Below are 27,815 nucleotides of genomic sequence, written 5' to 3' on the forward strand. Positions count from 1 at the left end.
GGCAGATAATCCTGAACAGGGTCATTTGTGTTAGACAGCAACATGCTTTGTTTGCCTTTCTCCTTTTGCTCTTTCCCCTGACAGCATTCTAATGTGGGAGGGTAAGCTGAGGGCATGCCCAGCGCAGGCTGGGATATCTCGCAGTGGTGGAGAGCTGGGCGTGGCGGGGCCCACGGCCGCCACCTGCCACAGCCAGTTACTTCACACGTTTGGGTCAGGATGTTGCCTGCTGTCCCTAGTGCTAAGAGCACGTGATCGACCCCTAGCCTGGGGCCGGGCACCCGATGGTCTCTCCTACTGGATTTCCCTAAGCTTTGGCTGCTGTTTGTCTTGACAGATTTCATTTCTCAGTCACACAGTTTTTCTAAAAGCTTGTGTGCTTTAAAAAAATTCACCCCCCCACCCCAAAGAGAAAAACAAACAAAAAAACAAAACAAAATTCAGCTCCAAGTAAATAAAGCACTTAGAAGAATCACAGTAATTAATGATGCCCCTGCTTAGCCAGTGTTTGAATATAGTATTTTTTCAATAGGACCAGTGCCTTATCAAGTTATATGAAATTAATCGGCAACATAGTGTACTTCTAGAAATGAGTTGCCGATTATAAAGCATCCTTTCAGGTTTACCATGTGTCTTTTTTCCTGTGTACCTTCCTTTTAAAATCATCTACAAAGGTTGAGAGCAAAAACTGTCCACAGAACAAGCTGCACATGGTCAACAGTCTTTACCTTTTGTGGAGGCTGTTTCCCTGCACTGGCAGTTGCTATGGTGAAGGGTGAGTGTGAGATCAGCGCTTTCAAATCCCTTTCTTACATATAAACGGCAGCCTGTCCTCCACATCCTAGACCCCTTGCCCTGCTGCTGCTGGGCAGCTGCATCTGGCACCTGGCTGTTGTTCTCTACCAGAAAGGAAGCTCCATGGAGACAGGGTTTTTGTTTCTTCTTCATTGCTGTGTCCACGGTGCCTAAAACAGTACTTAGGACAGGGTCGGAGTTTGAATATAAGTTGACTGAATGAATGGGAAGAGTTACAAAAACTAAATTGTAATGAGATATAAATTCTTCCAGCAGACTGAGCTTGTGCTGAGCTGAGTGGGGGCTTTGGAGATGGGGGCTGGGTATGCTGGAACAGAGATCAGGCAGGTGAGAAAGTTCAAGAGCGACTGGAATAGAAGAGAGGTGATTTCAAGCTGTATAATAAGTGAATATGCCTTCCTCTCAGACTGGAAATAGTCCTCGGAAATTGAAGATGAAAGCCAGTTGAAAGTAAATCAGTTTGCAAATGCTGCCCAGACTTGAGCAGTCACTGACCAGGTGAAAATGTGTGTCTGCCCCCTTTCCTGTGTTTAGAAGAGCCATCAGCCACTCGGTAGTTGAAATAGACTTTTCCATTGAAGCTGGTTTGGTCTATGTCATATATTCAGGAGCAACCGAGTTTAAAATGGGTAATACGATAAGTGTTTGTTGTCTTAAATCTCTATTAAAATAACATCAAAGTGTAAATATTGAAATGAATAGTCATTTCTTTATTTGGAAAATGTGTAGATCCAGAACTTGTTTCTTCGTATTAGTAGTCCAAGGAAATGATTTACACAGTTGGGTGTGTGGAATGCCAGCAGAGCTTTCAACCTTAGCAGGCTAACAAAAGAACCAGAAGCGCTTCATTCTGTTATAACATCTTGATTCCATAGTCTCAATGTGCCTAAAATAGTAGTACGTTAGGCAACCTTTGTTAAATTTTCCATATCTGAATTCTTGATTCAAAATGGTTACTTACCTTGGGTTCTCCAATTAAAAGTTAATATGAAAACTGGCAAATTTGTATAGAATTTACATTCATGTGGCTCATTAGATAATGTGTTAATGATTCTACTCTTAATTTTAGTGAAAGTGCCCACAATTCAAGAGTTAATTGCAAAGACTAGTTATTAAAAGTCAAATTTAAAGCTTTGAATTCTTGAAAGACTTAGAAAGTTAGTTTTATAAAAAATCAATTTATTAGGAATTTAATAAGTAAACTAGTTAATAAAAACAAAATTATAAGTCATTTAAATTTTTTTGGCCAAGAAAAATCAGTTTACTTGATTTATGTATGTGTGTGTGTGTGTTGTACATGACTCTGAGGCCACCTCCATCACATTGAGGAAAAGGTTACTAAAACTTCAGTTAGTGTTTTTATGTGAGATGTAGAGTTTTCACCCCATCTTTCACAGCCGGTTCTTTATTGGGTGTGTAGCACCAGCAGCCTGCCGTTGCCTGAGGTTCTCGTGTAAAAGAGGAGGCACAAAAGTGGTAACTATAAAGGCAGGGATCACATTTTTCAGAATACTTCTTGAAGATAAAAATACTACCTGTGCTCTGTGCAATGTCCCACTTAACTGAAGCGCCTTGGTGTGGGAGTGCTTGGGGTGCAGCATGTGGGAGGTGGAAGGTGAGTGCAGGGCACATGTGCACAGCGGTGCACGGCGGTGAGGGCCCCTTGGCCCCTCCGTGCTGCTCCAGCCTGGGGCCCTGTGTTGGGAAGACTTAGAAAAGGAACTGCTCCTGGACAATTTCTGAGGAGGAGGCATTTATCTTCCTTTTATGCCTCTGGTTTGTAACATATTTACCACTAAGTGAGAAACTTAACGTCGGCCATGTGGTTTTTCTTTCCTAGCTTCCAAAGGAATTGTCCTCAGAGACTTTTGACAAGACCATCTTGAGAGCCCTGAATCAGGGCTCGTTGAAGAGGGAGGAACGACGACACCCTGACCTGGAGCCCATCCTGAGGTAACAGTTCACCTGGGCTGTCCCAGCAGTGCTGGGTCTCAGGCCCTCCCGAGGACTGAGGATAGAGTTTTAAGGGGGAAACACAGAGATTCTTTCTCTGGAGTACTTTTTAGAATGGACTTTTTCATCCTTGTGTTAATTAAAGTCCTCTAGGCTATTAAGAGACACCAAAGTAATTTCTTGTATCATTGTACTTTTCAGCCATCTGTTATTGTAAGTAATTTCTTCTAAGATATGCAAATATTTAGTGAAACCTCTTTATTTTCATCATTTATTGAAAAAGGCCATGTCCAACAGCTTGACTTTGGAGATGGTTTTGGATTTGAGTTACCAGGTAAGAAGATGAGGCTAATGGGTGGGAAAGCGAAAGGAAACAGCGCGGGTGGTTGAGGTGCAGTTAGAGTGAACACAGGTGAGTGACAGAGGAGAGCGAGCGTCACGTGTGATGAAGTAACTAAGCAGAAGGAATCAGGTTGAGATTAGAGTGTCAGCTCTCCAGGCTAGTGCACTAGATTTTGAGGTGAAACAGTTGGTTGTGATGTTAGAGGTTTGCAGTGTGGTTTTGGTAATTGTTGCACTCACCGCTCTCCCAGGGCTCCCTGTTAGGAGGAATAAACTAAGGAATAATGGCCAAGGAAACAATGCTGTTTCACTGGAAACTTGGATTTATTAATAAGTAAAATAAGTAATAGCAGTGTTGGAGCATATGTGGCTTAGAGTCAGGGCTTAAGTGAGACTTACCATCTGTCTTCTGAGGCAAAGATGGCCCAGTTTGGGAATGAGACTTGCTGAGGCATAGGGAGAAAGAGCAGAGGTGTGTATCATTTAGTGACCCTCTTGCTCCCAAGGGAGGGCCCCCTGGGTGTCCTCGGGACAGGGTGGGGCTGAGAAAGGAGGGACGAATGTTTGCTCCTCTTGGAGAAAAACAGAAATCTGGGAGGGAGAGTGTTCACTGTATGACAAGATTTAGGGTGTGATTTGGAAGCAAATGACTGAAATTAGATAGGAAATGGAGGAAGTCAGGAGAGAAGGCAGCCATGCAGAGAGCATGGAGTTTTCAGACTTTGAAGTTCCCCTGCACACACCATGGAAGACGTGGAGTGAAGACAGTGAGGTGGGGGCCGAAGCTGCATGTAAGCGTGGAAGAGGGACCCGGAGGCTAGTGTGTGATGTGGTGAGGTTGAGGGGTGGAGAGCCTGAATATGGCTTCAGGGACCCCCCCTTCCCTGCAGCCCACACACGACAGGAGGGGAAATGCGCTCCTTATGTCTGAGGAAAGCCGACCCAGGGGCTGGCAAGGTTTTAGAGTAAGGAGGTACAGGCTCCCTTCATTGCAGGGTGTCTCAGAGGGCACAGTGGAAGGGTTCAGAGAAAGGAGGAGAAATGGAGGGGGGGGTGGCTGGGTCTTGTGAGTGGTCACAGAGAACATTCTTTTTTAAAAAATCTTTGATTCTTTTGTACGGCTGGCCTATGGTCTCAACACCATTAATAGGATGTTAGGACACTTAATCTTTTTCTGAATTTTAGATTAGTGTCATCATCATGTCACGTAAGAAATGGAGCAATTATAAAGGATGGGGGAAAAGTGAGAAATAGGAAATGAGTTTATAAGTGAAGTTGAGATTAGGTTGGTAATGGACATACTGCATTTACTTCCAAGTACACTGTAAATTAGGAAAATGAAAATACGGCACTGAAATGTACATTTGGGGTTGGATGATTTCTGTTGTATCAGAAATGTAATCTTGTTTTTCTTATTTAATTGCTTAAGTAGTTTATGGCCACTTTGTTCTAGTTAGGTGCAATTGCCATACTGTGAACCTTGACTTGAGTCTGTATGGTGATTTCAAGTCCGTGCCTTTATCTCAGGTGTAGATTTCCTATACTGGATATGCATTTAGTATTTGGAGTTTGTACATGGTATCTACGCTGTTTCTTGGGACTTAAATCTTGAATTGAAGATGTGCCTGCCTGTACTTTTAACCACTTGGTTTGTAAATGTAACTGGGTGATAGATGCCTTTGGATTTTAATCACCAGCCTTAGCTAACGTGTTCAGACCTGAAAATTTAGATTAGCTCCTTTACTTTGTATCTCAGTTTTTCTTCCATCTCTTCATTCCCCCCTTTTATGTTCCTATTGAATATTTACTTCCACGTTTGAGGACCAAGAAGCAATTTTGTCTAATGGACAAGGCAGCTTTGGTCTATAAGGGTCATCTTGTGGTATGGTATTTGATGATTCTATAACTGAATCTGAATGACAGGTCCAAAACCTTGGGGAGAAATTAAGAATGAAAATTTTACATGAGCATTTAAAGTGTTCAGAAGAATAGAAGGGGATTTGTATGCTGAGCAGGGTGACAGTTTAATTTGTGTATACTGTTTGAGTGCTATAACCTTGAAGAATGTCAGTATTCCTTCCCTATGAGGAAATTTGAAGGTGAAAGGCCAGCTAAGTTGTTCAGGGTGATTTCAGCTTTTAAGTAGTTGAGCTGGTATTCAGATCCTGAGTAAACTTTGCATTAGACTGTGCCGTAACTGTATCTCTTTTATCAGGGTCTCTTTTGTAGGGAAGACCTCCAGTTGAAATCTTCCAGTTACATTAATAAAATATGAGGCTAGCTGGTTTTTAAAGATAACAGCTTAGAATCATGGTACGATGCGTATTGCGGTGAATCATCAGTCAGTCATGCCTTAGGCGGTAGGAATACTTGTAACTAACCTGACCACTGTGTCCTGTGGTTTCCAGGACTCCTAGCTTCCCGAACTTCCCAACCTCTTATGATCCGAGGATGGGAAGGTTCCTTCATGGTACAGCCAAAAGATGAAAAGTATCACCTATGAAGAAGGGTAAAGAAACTGCAGTTGTTTTTCTGAGCAGAAAGACAACAGTTGAACCACTTGGGTAAAAGGCTGAAGTAATACAGTTTTTTGCCAGAATTGAAACCTTACTACTAGATTGTGTAAAGTTAAAAGTAAGCCTGTGTATTAGATTCTTGCAAATAACGTTTTCACTTTTATTCACTTCCTCCTATGGGAAATACGTTACAAAATAATATTTTTTTCCCTTAGGAAAACAGTTTGTTAAACAGCCACTTGAGTTTGTTTACAATCTAAACTGAGTCTCTTGTGGATTTCTATTACATGTAATTAACAAATCTCATTGCTTTTGATATGCAGGCAGCTATTTTCAACTTCATCACAAGCTTTTCTACAGAGTCAGAAAGTACACAGCTTTTTTCAGTCCATATCGTCAGACCCTCTGCACAGCCTCAGTAAGTGTTCCTCTGCTCCTCTGTAGGAATCTAGCATTTTCCTCGCTTGGATTTCTTGCTTCACCATGTCACCTTGAATGGGATTGTCATTTTAGTTAAAGTCAGGGAATAGTGGCATACGATTTAGAAGCATTTGTAGTTTTTAGTGAATTTTATACTGCAATTTTAAAGAAAATAAATTAGAAAAGCTAATATCACAAAACAGGCTGATTCAAAGGCAAAGGCCCAGGCATCTCAAGCTTGTGGGCATACTGGATGCTCACGTTCCTTGACAGACCTGGCCCACAGGTTGTAGAGATGCCTCAGTGCTGTTTGCATAATGGGTAAACCTCTTACAGTCTGACCCTGTTCCAAGTGACCTCCCCGGCTTCCGTGGCTCGAAACTCTGGCCTTATTCTTTTCGCTTTTCCTCTTCGCAGTCATTTAAAGGCCAAGCCACCCCAGACAAGGAACACCTTCCTTTTCACCCCTCCTCACCAATCCTGTTGGTAGTTAGGCCTTTTTTTTTTTCACATATAGACTTGCAAAGCCTCTCGTCTCAGCTCCTAGTTCCTCAGTGTGCTCTAACCTATCTGGGGATGATCTCGGGGATCAGTCTGTCAATCCTCTATTCAGAACTTTAAACATCTGGTGTGAAGTTCAAGCCCTGCCGTCAGCCCCTTCCTCCTCCCTCAGACTCACTCACAGGCTTGGCAGCCACTCAGTGCCCCCTGCCGTTTGCTGTCCCAGGGTCCTGGCTCGTTTGCACCCTTTCTTCTGTCGCAGTCTTAAAATCACACCTGCTTCAGGCCCCGCCTATAGTATCACCTCATGAAGATTTCCCAGTTTTCTCTTACATTCCTGCGGTTTGGTTTTGCCCTCACGTTTCCGCGTTCATCACCGTCTGCCTTACATTTAGTTTTGTATACACATCTATCTCAGCTGCCTTTTTAAAACAAATATTTTGCCAGTAACATTGATGTGTGCTTATAACAAACGGGTTAACGTTTAGTTATTCTAATCGTTTGTGTGTGTGTGTATGCCTTAAACATTTTAAACAGAAAAGTAGCAACTAGAATTAATGACTCTTTACAACCAGTTGACTAAGACAAGATGAACAGTTAACTCCATGTTTAAACTTATGTCTGAAGAGTGGCAGTAGACCCTGGGCCGTTTGTAGAAGTCTGACCTTGTCACATTATTATTGTTTTTCCTAAAAGGAGCCATCCACATGAATTAGGTATTTTTAAAAACTTTATAGCACACATATGTTTGAGAAGCACTAGTCTAGTCTGCTCCATCTCCTCATTCTGCCCCAGAGCACCAGGGGCCTGGCAGGTGTGAAGCAGCTTGCTCCAGTCCTGTGGCTTTTATGGGGAGAGCAGGCTCCGTGGTTTGGGGACCCCTCTCCCAGTCCAGGGTTTTGTACTGTCATGGTGCTTCCTTCAAAGTCCTGACTACTAGAAATGTTCTCTTTGCCATTAACTCTCCACTCTGATTTCCTTGGAAGAAAAGTAATCATTCTATTTGTTTTTCTATTGCAATTTTCCCTAAAAGTTAACAGTATTTAATACTTCCCATAGATAACTTACAATCCTCTCTGAAGACTTCTAAGATACTAGAACACTTAAAAGAAGACAGCTCAGAAGCTTCAAGTCAAGATGAAGGTAAATGTTGATTCATTGGAATAAGTCATACTGCCTGACATTGTCACAGGACTAGGCAAACAGGCCGTTAGAACAGATGAAGGAGCCGAGAAACAGACATATGGGAACTTGGAATGTGACAGGTGGCATTACAGAGAAGTGGGGAAAGAATAGACTATTTGGTAAACGGTGTTGGCTGGCTTTTTAATTGGAAGAAAAAATTACATAATTAGATCCTTACTTCTGTCATGCACAAAAAATTTCAAGTGAATAACAAATTATATGTAACATATAAACTTAATGTAATATGTAAAATGTAAAACTTAACTTTTTTAATGTTAATAATCTGGGACGAGAATGCTTTCTTCACAAGACAGAGCATGACCATGGTGATCTTTCTAATCTAAATTAGAACTTAACATGTGACAAGAAACTAGACAGAAGACATGTGCAGGATATTTACAGGTAAAGACTACTGTAGAAAGATTCTTCTGAAAATCAGTCCAGTTAACAACATGGTAAAAGATAAAGACAGGCAATTCATAGAAGAAGAAACTTGAATGGCCACTAAACAGTGTTCAGCCCACGAGTAGTCTGGGAAGTGCAAATTTAGAACAATGAGAGGTTATTTCACACTCATCTGATTGGCAAAACATTTTCCAGCCTGACATTGTCAAGGCTATGAAGTAATGGGAACTCTCATCCACTGCTGATGGGAATTCAAATTGGTACAACTGTTTCGGACAGAAGTTTGACACTGTGTGGTGAAGTTGGAGGAGGTTAATGCTGCTATCCCGGAGTTCAGCTTCTATGAAAATCGTTGTCCATGTGCTCAGGGGACAGGGACTCGGGGTCTCTTGGGAGCACGCGTGTAATAGCAAGTGCCTGGATGTTGGCCGAACGTTGTAAGTGTTAATCAAGTTATGAACAGATTGTGGCATATTCATGCTAGGTGGCAATTAAGGGATATTATAGTGTATTCAGATATGTAGCACCACTGTTGTGTTTGTGAATACACACGAGGGTAGTTAAAATTTTAAAAAATGCGCTGGATTATTTCAACTGGTTAACTTCTGTAGAGGGAGGCAATTGAACAAAGGGAGGCCTTCAATTGTTTCTCGGATATTTCATTTCTCGATAAAAAGAGGCAGATATAGAGATACTTGGGAGGTGGGTACATGGGTGTTGGTTTTATTAATACATGGTTTTTTTGATATTTGAGACAGTTCACTTTTTTAATGGTTAGAAAAGAGCCTGAAATTGAACGTTGTTGTTTTGCGGTGGCATGTTTATAATCAGCTTTCATAGTTTTGGACAAAATTGATTTTGCTATTAGGTGGAACACATTTGAGAGAATATTTAAGGACATTCAGTCATGTACTGTGTCTTTTAAAAACTTGCTTCTTTAAGGAATTTTCTATGAAAAATGCTCAGAAGTGCTCTACATGGTCTGTTGTATTGTTATGATCACATAAATTAGTTGCATCTTCTGGATTTTGCAGAAGCATTTGGTGTAATAAATTGTGTTTTTCCTCTACTCTAGATGTGTTACAGCACACCATAGTCCACAAGAAACACACCGGGAAAAGTCCCATTGTAAAGTAGGTATCTAGTTCCTAAAACATGAACGTCTTTCTGTGTTTTTAAATCAGCATCACATTTACTCACTGGTATATTTGGCTATAATTCTGCCATTTTTTACTATCTGCTTGTTGTTTGTCTCACCTTTTCTGTTTCCCTTTCTCTTCTTTCTTGCTTTTGGGTAGTTTTTTATTCTGTTTTTTTCTTCTACTAGCCTTGATAGTTATATGTACATTGTTTTTTGAGTCTGCTCCAGGCTACCTGGAGGTTATATGCTGCAACTTCGACTTACGAAGTTCTGATGTTAATTGTGCTTGTACCATTTCCCACGTGAAGACTTTGGATCACTGTAGCTTCACTTATCTCCTCCCAACTTGTAAACTGCAGCTTCTCATACTTGCATGAACTTTTCTTTTGACAGCACTGTTGGTACAAGTTGTTCTCCGTTGGATGGGCTCACCATGCAGTATTCTGAACAGAATGGAATCGTAGATTGGAGGAAGCAGACCTGCACCACCGTTCAGCACCCGGAGCACTGCGTGGCCTTGGCCGACCAGGTACGGGGCTTTGTTTTGTCTTCTTGCCATACTGTTCAAGCACCGTTAACTCTGTGAGAGCCGAGCTCTGTGAGTGTTATTAGGTCAGATAGTGTATCTAGTAAGAAATGAAGGAATGTTTCAGTGTTAGACTTTAAACTTAATTGGTATATGTGGTCTAAGCGCTTCTGAGACCTGAAAGAGTTTAGATTTAAATTATTTTGTATTTTGCTTTTAAAGTGGACCTACATTTTTATTGCTCAAAAAACTAGTACATTTTAGTGTGGTGCCTAAAATGTTTAGTCTGAGGGATACATTGTTATGCCAAATTTTTTGCTTTTGAAAGAATTATTCATATCACATTTCAGTCACTGCCTTGCTGTTGGTGATGCGAATTTTGAAACTGATCTTCTCTCATGAGCGGTTGGGCCAGCTTACCAGCACTCCTGATTGTAACAAGGAACTATTTGCTTTCTTAGGAGTTGCTCTAATCCGTGAGCAGAATGCTCTCCAGTGTGTTTAGGTCACATGGCACCACAGATATGGGACCGCGGAGGTGTGCTTAGCTGTGCAGCTGTGCAGAGAGCCACCTTCTCTCTAGAAAATAGGTTTTATTTCTGGCCAACCCTCGGATCCACGTTAACGTTTACTGCAGTGCGTTTTTACGAACTAAAGCATTAAAACAGACTTTGAGAAGGTGTGCGTTATCTTAGTCATACTTAGTTACGGCCTGTTTTCAGGTCCGTCTGCTTGTGCTTCTGCTCCCTCCGCTGCTTCTTAGAGGCAACACGCTGTGTGCGGCAGTTTACCAGCCCATCTCTAGACAGAAAACTAGTAAGCCTGCAGCAGATACGCTACTTGATTGTTTTTTTTGTGATAAGAAAAAATATAGGTCCACTTTAAAAGCAAAATAAAAAATAGATATTTTTCTCATGATTAATATTAAGTATTTTTCAGAGAATATGCAGAGACAGGTAACTTCAAAAAAGAGGCTGGGAATAAAAATTTATTAGAACACACAGCTGGGAATGCGACATTTTCATGTTTGGTATCAGAATAAAAGGATACCTACTTGAGTATGGTGTCACTTTAGTCTGATTTCTGTTCTTTTTTAGCATTCAACTGAAAAACGAAGCTTATCTTCAATAAATAAGAAGAAAGGGAAGCCACAAATAGAAAAGTAGGTTCAATTTAATGTTTCCAGTAATAGAAATTGGTAAGAAAAGGCAACATTTGATTATGGACATATTTAGTTTTTGTAGTATAAACAGTATTTTTCCATTAGTTTTCTTTATATTTTTATCTGGACTTTATTTTTTTAGTTCTAAACAAATCAATATATGAGGGCAAATTCTGTCTTTACAATTATACTTTACTAAACATTTTTTTAATTATAAAGAAATTTTGAGGGAAGTTTTATTAATACTGTACTTACTGTGTTCTCCAGAGAACCTGATAAAAAATGTTGGTAACATGTGTACTTTTGGCTTAGGGAGAAAATTAAGAAAACTGACAGCAGATTAAACAGTAGAATAAATGGTATCCGGCTCCCCACCCCCCAGCACGCCCACGGTGGTTCTGTGAAAGGTAAGGGAGTTTTCTTTCAAATACCCATCACTTAGCATCCCAAGCGCTGGTACCTGTTAGAGCAGGTGTTGAGCTGCTGTGTCACATCCTCACTTGCTCTTACCCTGCTTTGATGTGAACAGTGATTTCTGAATTAACTCTGTTAATACTTCAGAGTTGTTTCATGCAGGAAATCTGAGTCAGCCGTGGAGGTAGACGTCCCTGTTGCTACAGTTAACACTCGCCCGCCTTTCCCTTGCCTCACTGGCAGCGGTCTCCTCATCCGTCCCCAGCCAGTCCCCACTCCAGAGCAGAGGCCCGCGGGCCCACTGGATCTTTCCACCCTCGTTCCTGTGTAAAGGCAGTTTTGAAAATCTTGGTGACTTATTCATGTTGTAATGACTGTCCTTTATAGAGTTTTATGGGACTTTAGGGGAATTCAGACCTTGTTGTACTAGATTTGTGTGGTTGTGAATGTATTTTTTTGTCTTCTGTTTTTTATTGATGTGTAATTGATTTACAGTATTGTGTTAGTTTCTGGGTACAGCAGTGATTCACTTATACGTATATATTCACGTATTTTTCCTATTTTCCATTTTGGTTTATTACAGGTTTATTATTGAGTATCCTTGTGCTACACAGTAGGACCTTGATGTTTAATCTGTTTTGTATATAGTAGTTTGTATCTGCTAATCGCAAACTCCTAATTTATCCCTCCCCAATCCCCTTCCCCTTTGATAACCATAAGTTTGTTTTCTATGTCTGTGAGTCTGTTTCTGTTTCATAAATAAGTTCATTTGTGTCGTATTTTAGATTCCACATGTGAGTGAGACCATATGGTGTTTCTTTCTCTTTCTGACTTACTTCACTTAGTATAACCTCTAGGTCCATCCATGTTGCTGCAGATGGCATTATTTCATTCTTTTTATGGCTGAGTAGCAGTCCATGGTATTAATATACCATATCTTTATCTAGTCATGTGTCGATGGACATTTAGGTTGCGTCCATGTCTTAGCTCTTGTAAATAGTGCTGCTGTGAACATTGGGGTGCAGGTATCTTTTTGAGTTATATTTTTTTCTGGGTATCTGCCCAGGAGTGGGATTGCTGGATCTTATGACAACTCTATTTTTAGTTTTTTGGGGACTCTCCATACTGTTTTCCATAATGGCTGCAACAATTTATGAATACTCTCACCAACAGTGTGGCCCCTTTTTCAATGGAGTATATTTTTAAACTAGGTATTTGTTTACAGAGATTTAATATTGATAAGGAAACATAGTTACATTTTGACTCTAAAATCATGGGGCCAACTCATTGTCAAATGTAGCTTAGATGTTTGCTGACTCCAACTTAAAAAAAACCCTCTGTTTATTAATTTCCCTCTGAAATATTAAGGAATTACCTTTAAGAAGGTTTACCTTTAAGCATTCAGTAAGCTTAAGATATATTTAAGATATTTTTAATGAAGCAGTCATGCATATCATGAAATGTAGATTATCATACTGAAGCTGAAAATGTTGGGTCCTTCTGATTCAGGGATTGTCTGGGTTTTTAAATAAATAACTCAGTTTAAGGTGAGTATTTTTAATTTAAATTTTAACCTCTATTTTGAGTAAAACACATTTACGTAGTTCAAACTTCTGAAGGTATGAAAGGGAACGAAAATCCCTCACTGCCTCCCTCCATGTTGTCTCCTCCCAAAGCCATCAGTGCTGTTCGTCGTCTGTATTTTTGCAGTGTATTTGCTTTAAAATCCCAGGCTTTAAATCTCTCTGCTAAAGAGATGCATGCGTCACCTCCCTCACATCAGTGCGTCACCCGTGTCTCTTCCACACCACTCGTACGCTGATGACTGTGACACGAGAGAGTTTGCAGGGAATGAGGTGGTTCACCTGCTCCCTTTTAACAGATTACATTGACTTAAAGGCTTCAGCTTCCTTCAATTTAATAACTCTTGTGATTCTGTCATCTAATACATCTGAATGGTTCTTAAGTCTGTCTAGTTCTGTTTGTTCATAGAATACTAGCAGTCAGATTTTTATTGTTAGAATAGTGGCTAATGTAAGTTTTTTTCTCTTTGTCACTTTGTTATGTTACTGCTGTGCATGACTTTTTATCTTTTGAGACACAACAAAGTTTGTACCTGTTTAAAGAAGGCAATTTGCAGAATAGCCTTCAGAATAATTATTTCATCCTCACCTTCCACACCTTCTGACTCTAGGGTCACATATTTTTTGATTATAAGAATTCCAAAAGCTACACAATTCTGAAGCACCTGGATCATCAGAAAGAGAATTATGTTTAGTATAGATTTAGCTTTATGTATTTCGTTCCTTGAAAATTGCAGATTAATATATGACAATTTGGTGATTAGAATATTTACTAGGTATATAATCTAGAGAAAATCAATGAATAAATTGTTATTTTGAGAAATAGCTCCTTTAAAAAAAATTCTGAAACTTACTCTTTGAAGTTTTAAAGGTTTTGTTGTGTTTTGGTGAGCAGATCTTGGCTCACTCTACCCCAGTAGTTCTTTTTTTCAGTCCATCATTTCTGGTTTGAGACTCTGATACTGAATCGTTGATCCTCATAATCCTTGAATTGTTCATTTTGTTAGACGCTGGTGTATGCCCAGTTTCGGTGTGTGCCAGGTTTATGGGTTTAATTTTCATTAGTCCAGTCTAATGCCAGCTTGTTTGGCTACCTTGGCACATGAGATTGTCTTCGGAGAGCCACTAGGGGCGACTTGCATCCCTTTGCTCGGACGTGTTGTGACTGGTAATTCAGAACCTACTGTGTGCAGTCTATTCCAGATTACTTCTGTGAAACTGTTACTTGCTCACGTGACTCCTCTGCCGCTTTCCTCATAGCATCATGAGGGTTTGTGCAGTTTTCCTCTGACAGTTTGGCATTTTATTACCCAGAAGGAATTGTCAACATCCACATTCTTAAGGACTTTATTCTTCGCCAGTATTCACCTCCCATTTTAGAAGGTGGGCTAGGCCAGGCCGCCTCCAACAGTCTTAATACTGTTAGAGATTACTCCCTTCAGAAGATGTGGGCTAGTCACCTGATGTGCAGATTACAGAGACCATGTCTTTTCTCTAATAGTTTGTCCAAATTACTAACATTTATTGCCTTTTACTGGTTCTGCCAGGTTGCCATGGAAATAATTCACTCATCCATAGCTCTTAAGATCTCTCTGGACTGCCTTATGTGGGCATTTATACACTACACACGTGTCAGATGCTTGCTGCAAGGCAGGAACCGTGCTAGCTACTGGGTTTATAGAAATTAATAGGACAGTTCCCTATGTTTGGGTCAGCTGCAGGAATGTGCAGTACTTAAGGTGACCAGTAATCGTGCCTCTGTGCACAAAACAGCGTAGCTGATTGATCCTGACAGTTCTGCACGTGACCCCAACCCTGCACTCCGCGTCCACGTGGCTTCTGGGCAGAACTCAAGGGGCTCCTCGGTCCACTAGATGGGAAGCGTCTTCCTCTTTTTAAATACTCAAGCATAGTAATTTTAACTAAACAGGCATTTTGGGCAGTCAGTTCTGTTCTTGAGTTCTTTAAAGCATGAAATTTTACAACCTGCTCTGAGGAGTTAAAATAAATAGACTCAAAAAGTGACCCAATGTGCTAACAGCACAGACCCCACAAACAGCCTTAATTCTGATTGTGTGACGTCAGTAAAGTTGACTTACTCCTCTCCCTTTGTTTTAAGAATGTATTTGTCAATTCTTTTCAATTAAAATTGTGATTCAATAATGAATTTTTACCTAGGTCAAGGGTAAATTACCTTTTAGGTAATTATAGAAAAACTGAAACAAAAAAAACTTTCACAGCTGTCAACTAATTTCTAATGGTTCAATTCAGAAATTTATTTAAACAGTTCTGTTTTTTTAAATCACGTTATTTTTAGATGTGAATTTGGACATTGGGTCTGGACATGACACATGTGGAGAAACATCCTCAGAGAGTTACAGTTCTCCGTCTAGCCCACGACATGATGGAAGAGAAAGTTTTGAAAGTGAAGAAGAAAAAGACAGAGGTTTGCTCTTTGGAGGGGACATAAGGGTAGCAAAGGAAAATATGTGCTTTCTCAGTCAGTCACACAAGTAATTTTATTGTACTACAAATGTCATTATTGATTTTAAATTTAATTGGTATAAAGGGTGTCTCACAGACCATTGACTTAGTTCCTACAATGTTGGTTTTTTAAACTTAATTCACTGCATGTGAAATTAAAGAAAAAGAAGACAGAGTCATAACAAAATGTAGAGTTGGTATAGAAAGATTGAAAATTGCATATTGTTAGATGCACATGTATTTATAATTTTTATGCCTTTCTGATTGATTGACCCTTAACATTATAAATATCCTTCTTTGTCTCTAACCAGTTTTTGACTTTAGATTTTTTATCTGATAGTAACATAGCCACTTTAGCTCTCTTTTGGGTGTTTGTAGGGTACCTCTTTTTCCATCCTTTTGCTTTAAACCTATTTATGTCTTTGAATCTAAAGTGTTGTCTCTTATAGACACCTTATATTGGGTTATGGGTTTTTTAGCCATTCCGCCCATCTCTGCCATTTGATTGGCGTGCTTGTAATCTATGTGAATTTACTGTAATTACTGATAAGGTGGAATTTACATCTGCCATTGTTTTTTGTTTTCTGTGTGTACTGTGTCTTTAATTCCTTCTTAAATAGAGGCTTAGAGTCAGCCGGAAGAGTTTAGAGCCTTCTTAGGTCTTCCCTGGGCATACATACAGCCCTAGGTATGAGCATGGCCTTCTGGATTACCAGGAATATATCAAAGCTTTTCAAAGCTCCCTGGGGACATCTCATTCTTTAGTTTTACCTTTTAAATATTTTGGTCAGTCTCTTGTAAGCTTCAACTGGTAATGCTGCCGGAGGCAGCCAAATTGTTAAACAGTTGCCACAGACTTGATTGCCCTGTGGGTAAGCGGCTGTTGACGCAGAGTGAACTCAAGCTGCCAGTCAAATAGTGACAGTTCTCTGGGAAGGTGCTTTTAGAGAGCTCCACATCCATGTTTCTTAGGGTGACTACTAGGCTGCTGGCTTTCGTAGCCACTGTAGTTGCAAGACGATTAGTTTACAAGGCTATTTCAGAGCTGGAGAAGTGAGATGGAATTAGGGCAAGGTAGAACACCACAGTGCTTGCTATTCTTGAGAGATTCCGCTGTTTTTCTTTAATAAACATTCCTCAGATTGCTGCAAGCCTTTAGTTGATTCCCAGAATTCTGATGAAAAAGTTGATTTTGACAGTTTTTGCCAGGATTCTTGCTGCTTTTGTGGGGGAGTGCAGTATCAGAGGTCTTTACTCTGCCATTCCAGAAGTGAGATACCAAAAATGGGTATGCTGAATTAAGGATGTCATGCTTTACCCATGGTAATGACATCTGACTCACAGCATCTCAGTTATAAACATCTGAGTAGCACTATCTTGGTTATAAGCTGTGCCCATGCCAGTGGGCAGTATTAAATGATTTCTCTTGGGCAACTGAAAGATCTCTAAAGATCCTTAGATCACAGCATTTCAGACATGGGTGGCTTCTTCCTGTGCAGTCCACAACTTGGGGACCTTAGCCTCTGTTAGAGTATCAGCTCATGTCTTAGGGAGCGACGGCAATAATGCTGCTGTATCACATGTCATTAAGGCCAGTCTTTGCTTCGAAGTTATTTTGAAGTCATCCCAAATGTAACATGCAGTGACTGCCATCAGTTCTAATCAGAGGCAGCACTGCACTTCTGATGAGCAGTTTCCTCATGAGAATAAAAATGAAAGTAACTGCTCAGAGCTGTTATGAAGGTTAAATGAGAGAATTTTCATGCCTTACCCCAAATAGACAAGCTTTCAGTGTGTTTCATTTTACATGTTACGCTAGATTCTGTAGGCGGTACCAGTAATCTGGCTCTTCAGCTAACAGTGCAGATTTGGCCTCCTAGCCAGAGCTAAGTGCATCTGTATGCCAGGTTACTTTGTAGCAGTCCTTTCCTGTCCACAGATATGGTGAGCTGTTGGTGAGCCTGTGCAGAGGAACTTGCCCTTTTCCAGACAGGCTCAGGTACCAAGTGACTAAACGAACCTTCCCCAAATGAAAAATCATTGAGGGCTCTCTGAAACCAACCAGGGGTAAAAAATAAAAATCCCGTGATAAAAGTGTTGATCATTTTTGGAATTTTGTGTGCATGAAAAGGTTGCTTTAAAAAGCATGTAGTTCTGTTCTTATTGGCCATAAAGGGGTTTCATTTTGAGACTTTATACTGTTCAAAGTCAGTGCTAAAAAGGAAGAGACCTAGCTCTTAAGTAGCCAGATGAGTCCTTATAATGCTCAGAAAACCATTTGGGACCATTAAAATCATGGGGCCATTTGCTGTGACTTAAGATTTAAACAAAGCCCAATTCATATAGAAATTTAATTGATCATCTAAAAAATATTACCGCTGCTTTTGAACCTAAACTTTTATTTCTAACTCTACTCATATGATCATACAGACATAGATATAATAATGCCTTAAATAAGTTCTTAATTTTTTGATACCTTTTGTTTTGCAAAGTTTAGTAAGAAACACCTCAGTTATTAAGGCAAGTTTATGCTAGAACCATTTACTCATAATTTATATTAGAGATTCAAATTATAATAGTTGAACTAGTAACATTGTTGACATCCTGTGTCACTAAATAGGTTCTGTTTAGTCTTTCTTACCTGCCACTCTGCTGTTTTGTTTTAGAGGAATGTTGGTGCTCTCATGTTTGCCCTGCTTCATAAAAACATGTTTTATGACTAATGTACCTTCAGTTTTCTTTCCCCAAGTGAAATATTTAAAAATATGAGTATTTATCCCCATTCTAAGAAAACTCTTTCATTCCTTGCCTCTAGATATTTGAGTTCAACATAGTTTTGATTAAACTTCTTTAAATTGTATCATTTATGTCAAGACCTTGGGGCTGGCAGCGCAGAGTATAAATCAAGCAAATTGCCTAAAATTGATTAAGGTTAACTATATCTAATTCCTTTCTCTATAATAAGGTGATTTGAAATAAAGGTCTATATTTTATACTAACTTTTTGTTTCTTCTCTCTCCATGGATTTTTTTTTTAAGATTTAATTTTTTAGAGTAGTTTTAGGTTTACAGCACACAAGTGAGAGGACAGCCCAGAGAGTCCCCATAAACCCCCTGCTACCCCACATGTACAGCCTCCCCCACTGTCGGCATCGCTCACTAGGATGGCACCTTTGTTACCAAGGATGAACCTACTCTGACACATCATTACCACCCAAAGTCCATAGTTTTCTAAGAGTTCACTCTTGGTGTTGTACCTTCAGTGGCTTTGGACAGATGTCTCACGACACGTATCCATTATTATAGCATCACACAGAGTATTTTCACTGCCCTGAAAACCACCTGTGCTCTGCCTGCTCATCTCTCCCCTCAACCCCCACCCCTGGCAACTACTGAGCCTTTTATTGTCTGCACTGTCTCCATAGTCTCGCCTATTCCAGAATCTCCATATTTTTAGAATAAAGTCCTTAGAGAGCCAAAAATTGAAAGAAGGTCAGCCTGGTCGTCAGGAGGCGGCGGGATGTGTTCATCAGTTGCAAACTGCAGAGTTTATTTTAGATGGGCTTAAAATTTGTTTCTAGCCAGAAAGATGGGAGGTTATGCTTGTGTTAACATCTGTGTGTATTTGTTCTCCTCAGACACAGACAGCAATTCTGAGGACTCTGGGAATCCATCAGCAACCAGGTTTACAGGTTATGGTTCTGTCAACCAGGCTGTCACTGTCAAGCCACCTGTTCATATTGCTTCGCTAGGAAATGACAGCGCAAACCTTTTAGAAGATCCCTTAAACTCGCCCAAGTATCAGCCAATTTCCCTTCTGCCAGCTTTACAGTATGTCATGCAAAACGGTGCCCAGAAGTCTGAGGTGGTCGTTCCTCCTCCCAAATCTGCTGACGGCAAAACTATAGGGATGCTTGTTCCCAGCCCTTTCTCTGCAGTGAAGGAGTCCGCAAATTCAACCCCTGTCGGAATACTCGGGACAGCAGCTTCTACTGGAGAATCAGAAAAACACCTTGAGCTGCTGGCTTCCCCGTTACCTCTTCCGTCAACGTTCCTCCCACACAGCAGCGCTCCTGCTTTGCACCTCACAATTCAGAGGCTCAAGTTGCCGCCGCAGCAGGGATCTTCCGAGAGTTGCACAGTTAACATCGCACAGCAACCAGCCGGGAGCCTGAGCATCGGATCACCAAACACTGCCTTTATTCCCGTCCACAGCCCGGCTAGTTTTCCAGGATCTCCTGTCGCTACCACGGACCCCATCACAAAACCCGCATCCCAAGTGGTAGGACTCAATCAAATGGTGCCTCAAATTGAGGGAAGCACAGGGGCCGTCCCTCAGCCTACCAATGTGAAGGTCGTTCTCCCAGCAGCCGGCCTCTCCACCGCACAGCCACCAGCTCCCTACACCTTGCCAGGCTCCCCCCTCGCTGCCGGCGTGCTCCCCAGCCAGAGCTCCGGCGTGCTCAGCCCCGCAGCAACATCTGCCCAGTCGGCGGGTGCGGGCATCAGCCAGGCCCAGTCCAGCGTCCCTCCTGCGGTCCCCACCCACACCCCCGGCCCCGCCCCGAGCCCCAGCCCCGCTCTGACACACAGCACGGCGCAGAGCGACAGCACGCCCTACATCAGTGCCGTGGGGAACACGAGCGCCAGCGGGACGGTGCTGCCGCCACAGCAGATGGGCTCGGGTCCTTGCGGGTCCTGTGGGCGAAGGTGCAGCTGTGGGACCAATGGAAACCTTCAGCTAAACAGTTACTACTATCCCAGCCCGGTGCCCGGACCAATGTACCGGGTCCCGTCTTTCTTCACCCTGCCGTCCATCTGCAATGGCAGCTACCTCAACCAAGCACATCAGAGCAACGGAAACCAACTTCCTTTTTTTCTGCCTCAGACTCCGTATGCAAACGGACTGGTGCATGACCCAGTCATGGGGAGCCAAGCCAACTACGGCATGCAGCAGATGGGAGGCTTTGGGAGATTCTACCCTGTGTATCCAGCACCCAGTGTAGTTGCCAACACGAGCGGTTCAGGGCCCAAGAAGAACGGGAATGTCTCCTGTTACAACTGTGGTGTGAGCGGACACTATGCGCAGGAGTGTAAGCAGTCGTCCATGGAGGCCAGTCAACAAGGTAATCACGAGAGCTCCCAGAGGACTGGTTTTGAGTGTGCCCGTCCCTCCCTCCCTCACTGATCATGGGCATCCTGCCGTAGCACAGAGAGCCGTGTGTGTTCACTGATGGATGCTGTGCTCTCAGTGACAGGCCGTAAGACGCAGGCGGCAAGACCTAGTGTAGACGCGGGTCACACAGCACAAGAAAGTCAGAGCGGTTGTCTCCAATGAAGGAAGAAACCGTAAAGGCACTTTTTAAGGAATATAATGGGAATTTGCATATCTCTTACTAGCAGCACTTTTTTTTTTAAAGCTACAATCCTGTTTCATAGAGTAAGTGAAATTTTAAAACACTGAGAAACTAGGAAGTGATGCCATCCCCTGAGGTGGGAGGTTTTTTGTTACCTGGGTGCACCTGCGTCCAGCCAGCTGGCCCCGTGCGCTTTCCCCGGGCAGCACCTTCCCCTCCCAGCAGACTTTTTTTTTAATGCTGTGGCATTTTAAGGAACAAAATATTTATGCACTGGTTTGGGAGGAAGGCAGTTTGAACTAAGATTAATATTATTACCACCAGAATAAAGAAATTGTTCTCTAAAAAGTGCAAGTAAGACACCAAATTCCGTGTAGACCCCAGACTGTTGCCTCTCACTTGCCTGAGGCTTCTGACATCTCACCACACCTCACACACAGTCTTGAATTGAGAGCATGTACTTGGCACTTTTAAAGAAAGATTGAGTTTGGTAGCCTCAGGTTGACATTTAAAGCACAGACTTCATACTGTTTTTTTAGAAGTCACTTTATCGACCGCTTTGGGGTCAGCAGTGTGGGAGAAGCCGCCTGTGAGGAGCGGCACGTTTGAGAGCTTGTAGTGGTTTGTGATGTTTGCATTGTGCGCAGTGACTTAGCAGTTCTCTTTCCCGTTTTAGGCACTTACAGACTGAGATACGCACCTCCCCTCCCCCCTCCTAGTGATACGTTGGATTCTGCAGACTGAAACAAGCAAAGCTTGCCTCCTTAATACACTGAAGTGTGGGGAGTCCTGGTGGGGTGTGGAGGGGAGGAAAGGAAAGGTATTTTGTTTGTGTTTCTTTGTATCTACATTTCCTAGATTTCTATGCAGTGGGGATTTTTCCTTTCCCTTGTACCGATGTCCAAAACAAGAGAGTGCATTGCTTTTGAGCCTCTGGTCTCCTGGTTCAACAACAGGCTTACCTGTATGATACGTGTAATTTAAACATCCAGGCAAACTATCAAAAGGAAAATGTCCATGCGTGCTTTTTTATTTTTACACTGAATACTTGCTGTGTGCAGTGTTTACTGAATCTTTAAAACTGTGTATTTGACCCTTTTTTTTTTTTTAAATATATAACACTGGTAACAGTCATATGGTTTTGGAAAAAAGAAATGGCTTCTTCCCCAGCTTTTCTCACTTTCTCCCTAAATCCTGCTTTTTCTCCCCCACCCTCACTCTTCCCAGCGGCTGCAGGTGTGGTTGGCACTGCCTTGTCCACACTTTGTAAACTGCTCTGCATATAAATTGAGGGTAAAATGTTTCACCTTAACCACAAGGGAGAAGCCAGATGCCCAAAACAGTGTGTATATATGTAATAAACAGCACCACATAAATACACATGTGCAGCGCTTGTTGTCCAAGTAAAAATTAAAACAAGTGGGAGAGAGAGGAAGAAGTAAAACCATATGAAACTGAGAAAATATGACGTATGAAGTGGACAAAGAGCTTTTTCTTAGAAAAAAAAACTTTTTACTCCATCATACTTTTTTAGCCTGTTGCTTCAGAGAGACATAAAGTGAACAAACTAGTGTGAGTGTGATTCTTCTGTGTGTTTGTGTTTGTAATGAAAGTCAACAGCCACCTTTACCTGTAGTCTACCACTGTGTCGTGTAAGAGACACTTGAGTCGTTCCTGCTCCTACACCGTTACGGTGTCACGTTGTGTCAATGTGTGTGGTTTATTTCTCTCTGAACAGAAGCTCTGCGATTCTACGAGTCAGGTGCTTGTTCCCTGACCTGCCTCTCGTAGCAAAGTCACTTTTATAACAGTTTACCACTGTGCTTGATTATAATGTGAAAGACTGAATTCTGGGTGTGTGAAGATGGTATTAATCATGTCAGTGTCATGTCACTAAGTTTAATGCTGCTGTTTAAAACAAAAAGTTTTTTTAAAGCCAATCTATGTACTAAATTGCTTCCAGGTAATTTTGATTTCCTAAAGTGCACTGAGGTTATCTGGAAGACGGGGTGTAGTGTTTGGACTGCTGCTCTCGACAGCCACGAGCACCTAGCACTGCAGAGTCACAGGCTACGGGTGGGGGTGGGGGCCGGGGCGATGCCCCTGCCCCCCCCCCCCCCCCCCCCCCGAGCAGAAAGGGCCGATGTTTGTTACGGGGGTAACGTTGGTGTGCAGCAGAGGAACTTCAATATTTGGTCTTGGTTCAGAAGCCTAACAGATTGCTAGACAAAAGGAAACACTTGAAGAAAGAAGCTTCATGGAATGCTTCCTAGGTAGCATTTATATTTATAGCGCCAATGTACATTTCAAAACCTCCTTTCAGGGGTGGGAGGGGAAGGAAGGGAGGCTGTGAAGGGGTAGATGAAAGCTTTAATTTAAAAAGAAAAAGAAGCTTGAGTAAAGGAAATTATTTTGATTAAATATATTTTATTTGCTCTGGGTATTTTTGGACCACATTATTAGATTAATTGTTACGCTGCAGTTAAGTTGTTCAAGCGAGGGTTTTGATAAGCCACGTATGGGCCGCATTGTGAGTTACTTGCCAGTTGTACTTTATGGAGCTTATTTTATGATTTAAAAGACTGTACTGTACATAGGAGGTATGTTACCTTCTCCTTATTTGTATGTTTACCATATACTTTGATATTTGAAATGTTATGTACTGGAAAGGCCACTTATATTTCTAGAACAGATTGGATTTTATGCAACCTTTTTTCCTTGAATTAACAGCAATAAAAAAATGAAAAACAGCTTAAGAATTGTGCTTTATTGCAAATTTTGTAAAAATGGAAGATAAGAGGACATCATACCTGATGGGTTTTGGGTTTTTTTTCTCTTTTTAGAGAATCAACCCATTATTTCCTTATAATGTGGGCAGTGAAATCCCAAAGTTACCTGCCATCCGGGTGTTCCTCAGCTTTTCCCCCAAGGAGCCTTTACTACGTGGGTCGCCCGGGCGACTGCGGACAGAAGGGACTACGTCTCTGTGCGGACCGAGTGCACGCTGTGCACCGGAGGCTGGGACAGGGTCCTTGTCACCCCAGAGCTGTGGCTCTGCTCAGGCCCTCCCTCGTCCTAGCTGACCTCAGGGCTCTCAGTGTCTCTCACTGGTTCTCCGGTCTGTAGCCCCGCCTCAGGTCAGCTGCCACCCAGTCAGTGAGGCGTGAGCGACTTCACGGAGGCGCTTTCCAAGTGGCCGCAGATTAGTCAGTCACGTCCTCTGAGGTCCAGTCGCTCAGCGCAGCCCCTCCTGTTGTCCCCAGTGTCCCAGTGAGGGGCAGAATGATTGTTCAGAACCACCTAATGACCGCTTTCTCTGTAGCCAGCCGGGCGGCGCCTGTGAAATGAGCACACAGCCCGACGCTTCAGACGGCACATCCCCCAAGCGCGCCGGCGCCAGGCATGAGCCACCTCAAGGCAGCTCGCATCTCCAGGGTCCTCGCCACCGTGTCCCTTCTCCCTCCTTCCCTGACTACCCCAGGGTCACCACTAAATTTTTTACTCCATTTTCCCCTCAACGTTTCACATCCTCCTTCCCCAAATATACGATGTGTTTCCACTTCTCGAGGCTTTATGGAAAGGGTGTCCTGTAGCCAGTTCTCCGGGACCGTCTCTCCTCCCCTGGCTCTGCGGTCCTGTTGCTACACTCCTGCAGTTCACTCACGTTCGCTAACTACAGTGCACCACTGCGCTGGAGGAGGAAACACACACAACTTACCTGTTCTCTCAGCAGACATTGGGTGGGTTTTACTTACTCGCTGTTACAGCAGCAGCGTTTTTATACCAGTCTCCTGGTGTGTGCTTCTGTTCTCCAGGACGCGCTCAGGCTGGGCTGTGGGACGGCGTTTCCCACGCGGCTTACACTCAGGCCAGCAGGGGCAGGCCAGGCCCTCTGTCCGCCTCCCAGCCCCCTCCCGGGAGCTAGGACCGGGCCCTGGGAGGCCTGGCGAGGGACAGGGGTAACCTGGAGGCGGGTGTGGAGGAGCCTGACTGTGGGCAGGGTTTGGACAGTCCCCGTGCCGAGGAAGGGGTGCGCTGGAGGCAGCTGGTGCCGGCACAGGACTGGAGGTGACAGGGCTGGGGGGCGGCGCACAGGCAGCTGCAGCTGAGGGAGCATCCTGAAAGTGAGGAGATCTGTGGGCCGATACGTCAAGTCGAGCCAGATGACAGAATTTGGAGTTGAGTGAATGAATAAGTGGAAGTTGACGATAGCTTTTGAAACTGTCAGATGGTTGAAGGAAGGCCTGGAAGTTGAGAGAGCGATTAGGGGGAGGCAGCAGGAAGGCAGAGGCCAGTGGAAGGAAGCCAGGCCCTCACGAAGGGCTGCGTCTGACCCGGAGAGAAGGTTTATGGCCATGAGGACTAAACGCTACTTGGGCACGGCCCAGAGTCATGCCGCAGTACCGAGAAGCCACTCAGGTGTTAGCTGAATTCAGTTTGGCTGCACAGGAGAACTGTGATAGTGTTTTCAGAGACGAGGAAAACGCGAGAGGGTTAGGTCGAGGTGAAGGCAGTGGTTCTTTGGGTGCTGAGGAGCCTAGAAAATGTGGTTTTTCATTACGTTAAACTCGGTTCAGCTCGATCCACTGATGAAAGGCATAAAATAGTTCTTATCCTCAAAAGTCAAAGCTGGTTGGAGAGCTTGCTGGTTAATGGCAGCTGTGGTCGGAGCCGTGCAGTCCTGATGACTCAGTACCGAAGTCGAATGAGGTATCACATAAAAAATTAAATGTGGATTTGCCTTGTAAGTGCTAATGCTAACATCTAATTTTTCTGAGAGGGCTCCAAAAAAATTAAAGCCCCAAGTAAAATCTCTCTCTCTCTCTTTTTTTTAAACAGGCAGCATCTAGCACGTAGGAGCACCATTCACCTGAGCCTGGAAGACAGCTTTTTCAATCCTACATACTGATTACAAAAGCATTCTAAGGTTAAGGCAGTGAAACCAAATGGAGGCAAGCTGGGCCAGTAGTTAACCCGTAACCCTTCCACCTATCACCTCAAAGGAATAAAGAAAAATGCCCCCCCACCCCCCGAAAGGGCCATTTCCAGAGAAATGAGTTAAGGTTCCGGGGGGTGAAGGAAGAGAGGGGTGCTCTGACTTTAAACATAGCACTGACTCTGGACCTTTCCTGGGGGTAGGAGAAGATCTGAAGTTGGGGCCTATAGTGAGAACAAAGGGCTTGGGTCCCAAGCTGAGAGGCACGTGTAACCTCAGGCAAGGGCATGTTTTCACTGCAGTCCTCTAGATCGCCAGCAGAGGGCAGCACCATCCTTTCCCAGAGCACGCCCATCAGCCAGCACAGTTTGGATTCCTAAGGTCCATCTCATATCAGTTTTCTTAGTTTATCACTGCTTATGAATCACAGCTATTGTGCCCATATGTGCAAAAATACGTTTCTTTGCCATATCTCAAGAGAAGATGACCTAATTCTTAGGTGCTGTCCTCTTGAAAATTGTGAGCCCCCTACATTGGAGCCTAGGTACACATAGCCTGGACTCTGCATGTGTGCAAATGTCTGTCCATCCTGGAAGGACAAGGGCTTTAGGCTCCCTCATTCTAGCTCTGGGAAGTGGGGTACATCACTGGTGGGGGCTTCAAAAACCCTTCCTGCTGTCACACCTTGTCTTCAGTGACAACAGGCCCCAGTCTTTAGCACTCTTAATTCCAAGATCTTATTTATTTTTGCATTTGGCAGAGGTAGGTAATTAGGTTTATTTTATTATTATGTTTAGTGGCAGTACTGGGGATTGAACCCAGGACCTCGTGCATGCTAAGCTTATGCTCTGCCACTTGAGCTATGTACCCTCTCTTAGTCTTAAGATCTTGATCTGCTACTTGAAACTGGGGGGTAGGGGTGGGGTGAGGTGGGGGGCTGGGTGGTTCTTCATTGTTTTTCTTTTCCCTCTTGCAGCTGCAACTTGAATCACTGTAAAAGGGCTCAGCCAGCGTCTCATCAAAAGAAATTGCTAATTGGGCAGCACCGCCACCTGGTGGGGGACGAGGGCAATGCAAGCAAGCAGATGTTACTGCCCACTGACCTAATTTAGAGAAAACTGAACAGAAGACAGAAAACATTTGAGATTGTAAGCCTGTGCCCAGAACCTTAAAGAATGCAGGCATCTGGCCATAAAAGTACTTTGAGCAGTCTCCTCTTTCAGCCACTGCAATCTCAGTTTGTTACACACATCTTAAATGAACCGATGGTACTTCACAGTTTCCTTTGCACTCTCCTCGGTGCTCATTGCTCAGCACGACTGTGAAGGGTGTGGGATCTTCCTCCTCCCTGTTTTACAGATTAGGAACTCGCGGTTCAGAGGGGTTCAGTGCCAGTGATGAAGGCCAGGCCCCAACTTCAGGTTAGTGCTTACCTCCCGCACCACTTCGGCCCTGCCACGTGCTTCTCTGCTGAACCCAGGGCCCTGACCTTTTAAACCCTATAAAGCCTATAGAAAATGATAGGCACCCATGGTCTTAGCAGCCACGGGGCCTCTGGATTCCTGAGGGAGGACCGGGCCGGGTCCCGGTTGATCAGAATTGTATATCCGTCGAAGGATTTGAAAACACGAGGTGAGGGAAAGTCTGCAGAGCTGGGAAACGTCAGGACTCCCAGAGCTAGGCTGTGAGCATTTGCCTGTCTCAACTCCGCCTACACCCAAGGTTTTAAACATTCCAGAACACGAAGTTTTGCTCTGCAAAGATTTTTATTATCCCCAGATGTCTTGGTAAATTGAGCATTTAGTGAATATTCCATTAATTTTAAGACTTCAGAACTTAAGAAATGAAGTAGTAGGACCAGCAGAAAAGACACTTAACTGCCAGTATTTTTATAGCTCTGACATTTGCATACAGATTGTCCCAGGCACTCCCTCTCCCAGCCTCTGCTACTCAAAGACACTCAAAAGCCAAGAATGACAGCAGCACAGTCACCTTCAAGCAGGAACAGTGACAGTCACACCCACCCCAAAAGCCTTTCAGAGTGCTCAGAATGCCACCAGGTCACCTAGTAGTTA

The 27,815-nt window shown here is 43.0% G+C and overlaps 1 protein-coding gene across 4 annotated transcripts in view; it reads left to right on the plus strand.

Moving 5' to 3' along the window:
* The window catches only part of ZCCHC2 (zinc finger CCHC-type containing 2), a 49,477-nt gene extending 22,537 nt beyond the window's left edge, over positions 1–26,940 (plus strand). Inside the window, exons 5-16 of one of the 4 annotated variants that reach the window (XR_004316266.1) lie at positions 2,657–2,769; positions 5,951–6,045; positions 7,608–7,691; positions 9,214–9,271; positions 9,673–9,808; positions 10,903–10,967; positions 11,280–11,374; positions 15,282–15,410; positions 19,086–20,573; positions 21,481–21,624; positions 25,644–25,731; positions 26,717–26,940. Coding sequence is in view for 2 of the 4 variants with exons in the window: in XM_032470707.1 (XP_032326598.1) it covers positions 2,657–2,769; positions 5,951–6,045; positions 7,608–7,691; positions 9,214–9,271; positions 9,673–9,808; positions 10,903–10,967; positions 11,280–11,374; positions 15,282–15,410; positions 19,086–20,573; positions 21,481–21,548 (2,331 nt within the window). In the remaining 2 variants the exon portion in view is untranslated. Of the gene's footprint in view, positions 1–2,656; positions 2,770–5,950; positions 6,046–7,607; positions 7,692–9,213; positions 9,272–9,672; positions 9,809–10,902; positions 10,968–11,279; positions 11,375–15,281; positions 15,411–19,085; positions 20,574–21,480; positions 23,557–25,643 lie in introns of those variants that run through there. The other 3 variants (XR_004316265.1, XM_032470707.1, XM_032470708.1) reach the window with 3 other exon arrangements.
* The last annotated feature ends 875 nt before the right edge of the window (positions 26,941–27,815 follow it).

Source organism: Camelus ferus, chromosome 30, assembly GCF_009834535.1.
Source record: "Camelus ferus isolate YT-003-E chromosome 30, BCGSAC_Cfer_1.0, whole genome shotgun sequence".
Lineage (NCBI taxonomy): Eukaryota > Metazoa > Chordata > Mammalia > Artiodactyla > Camelidae > Camelus > Camelus ferus.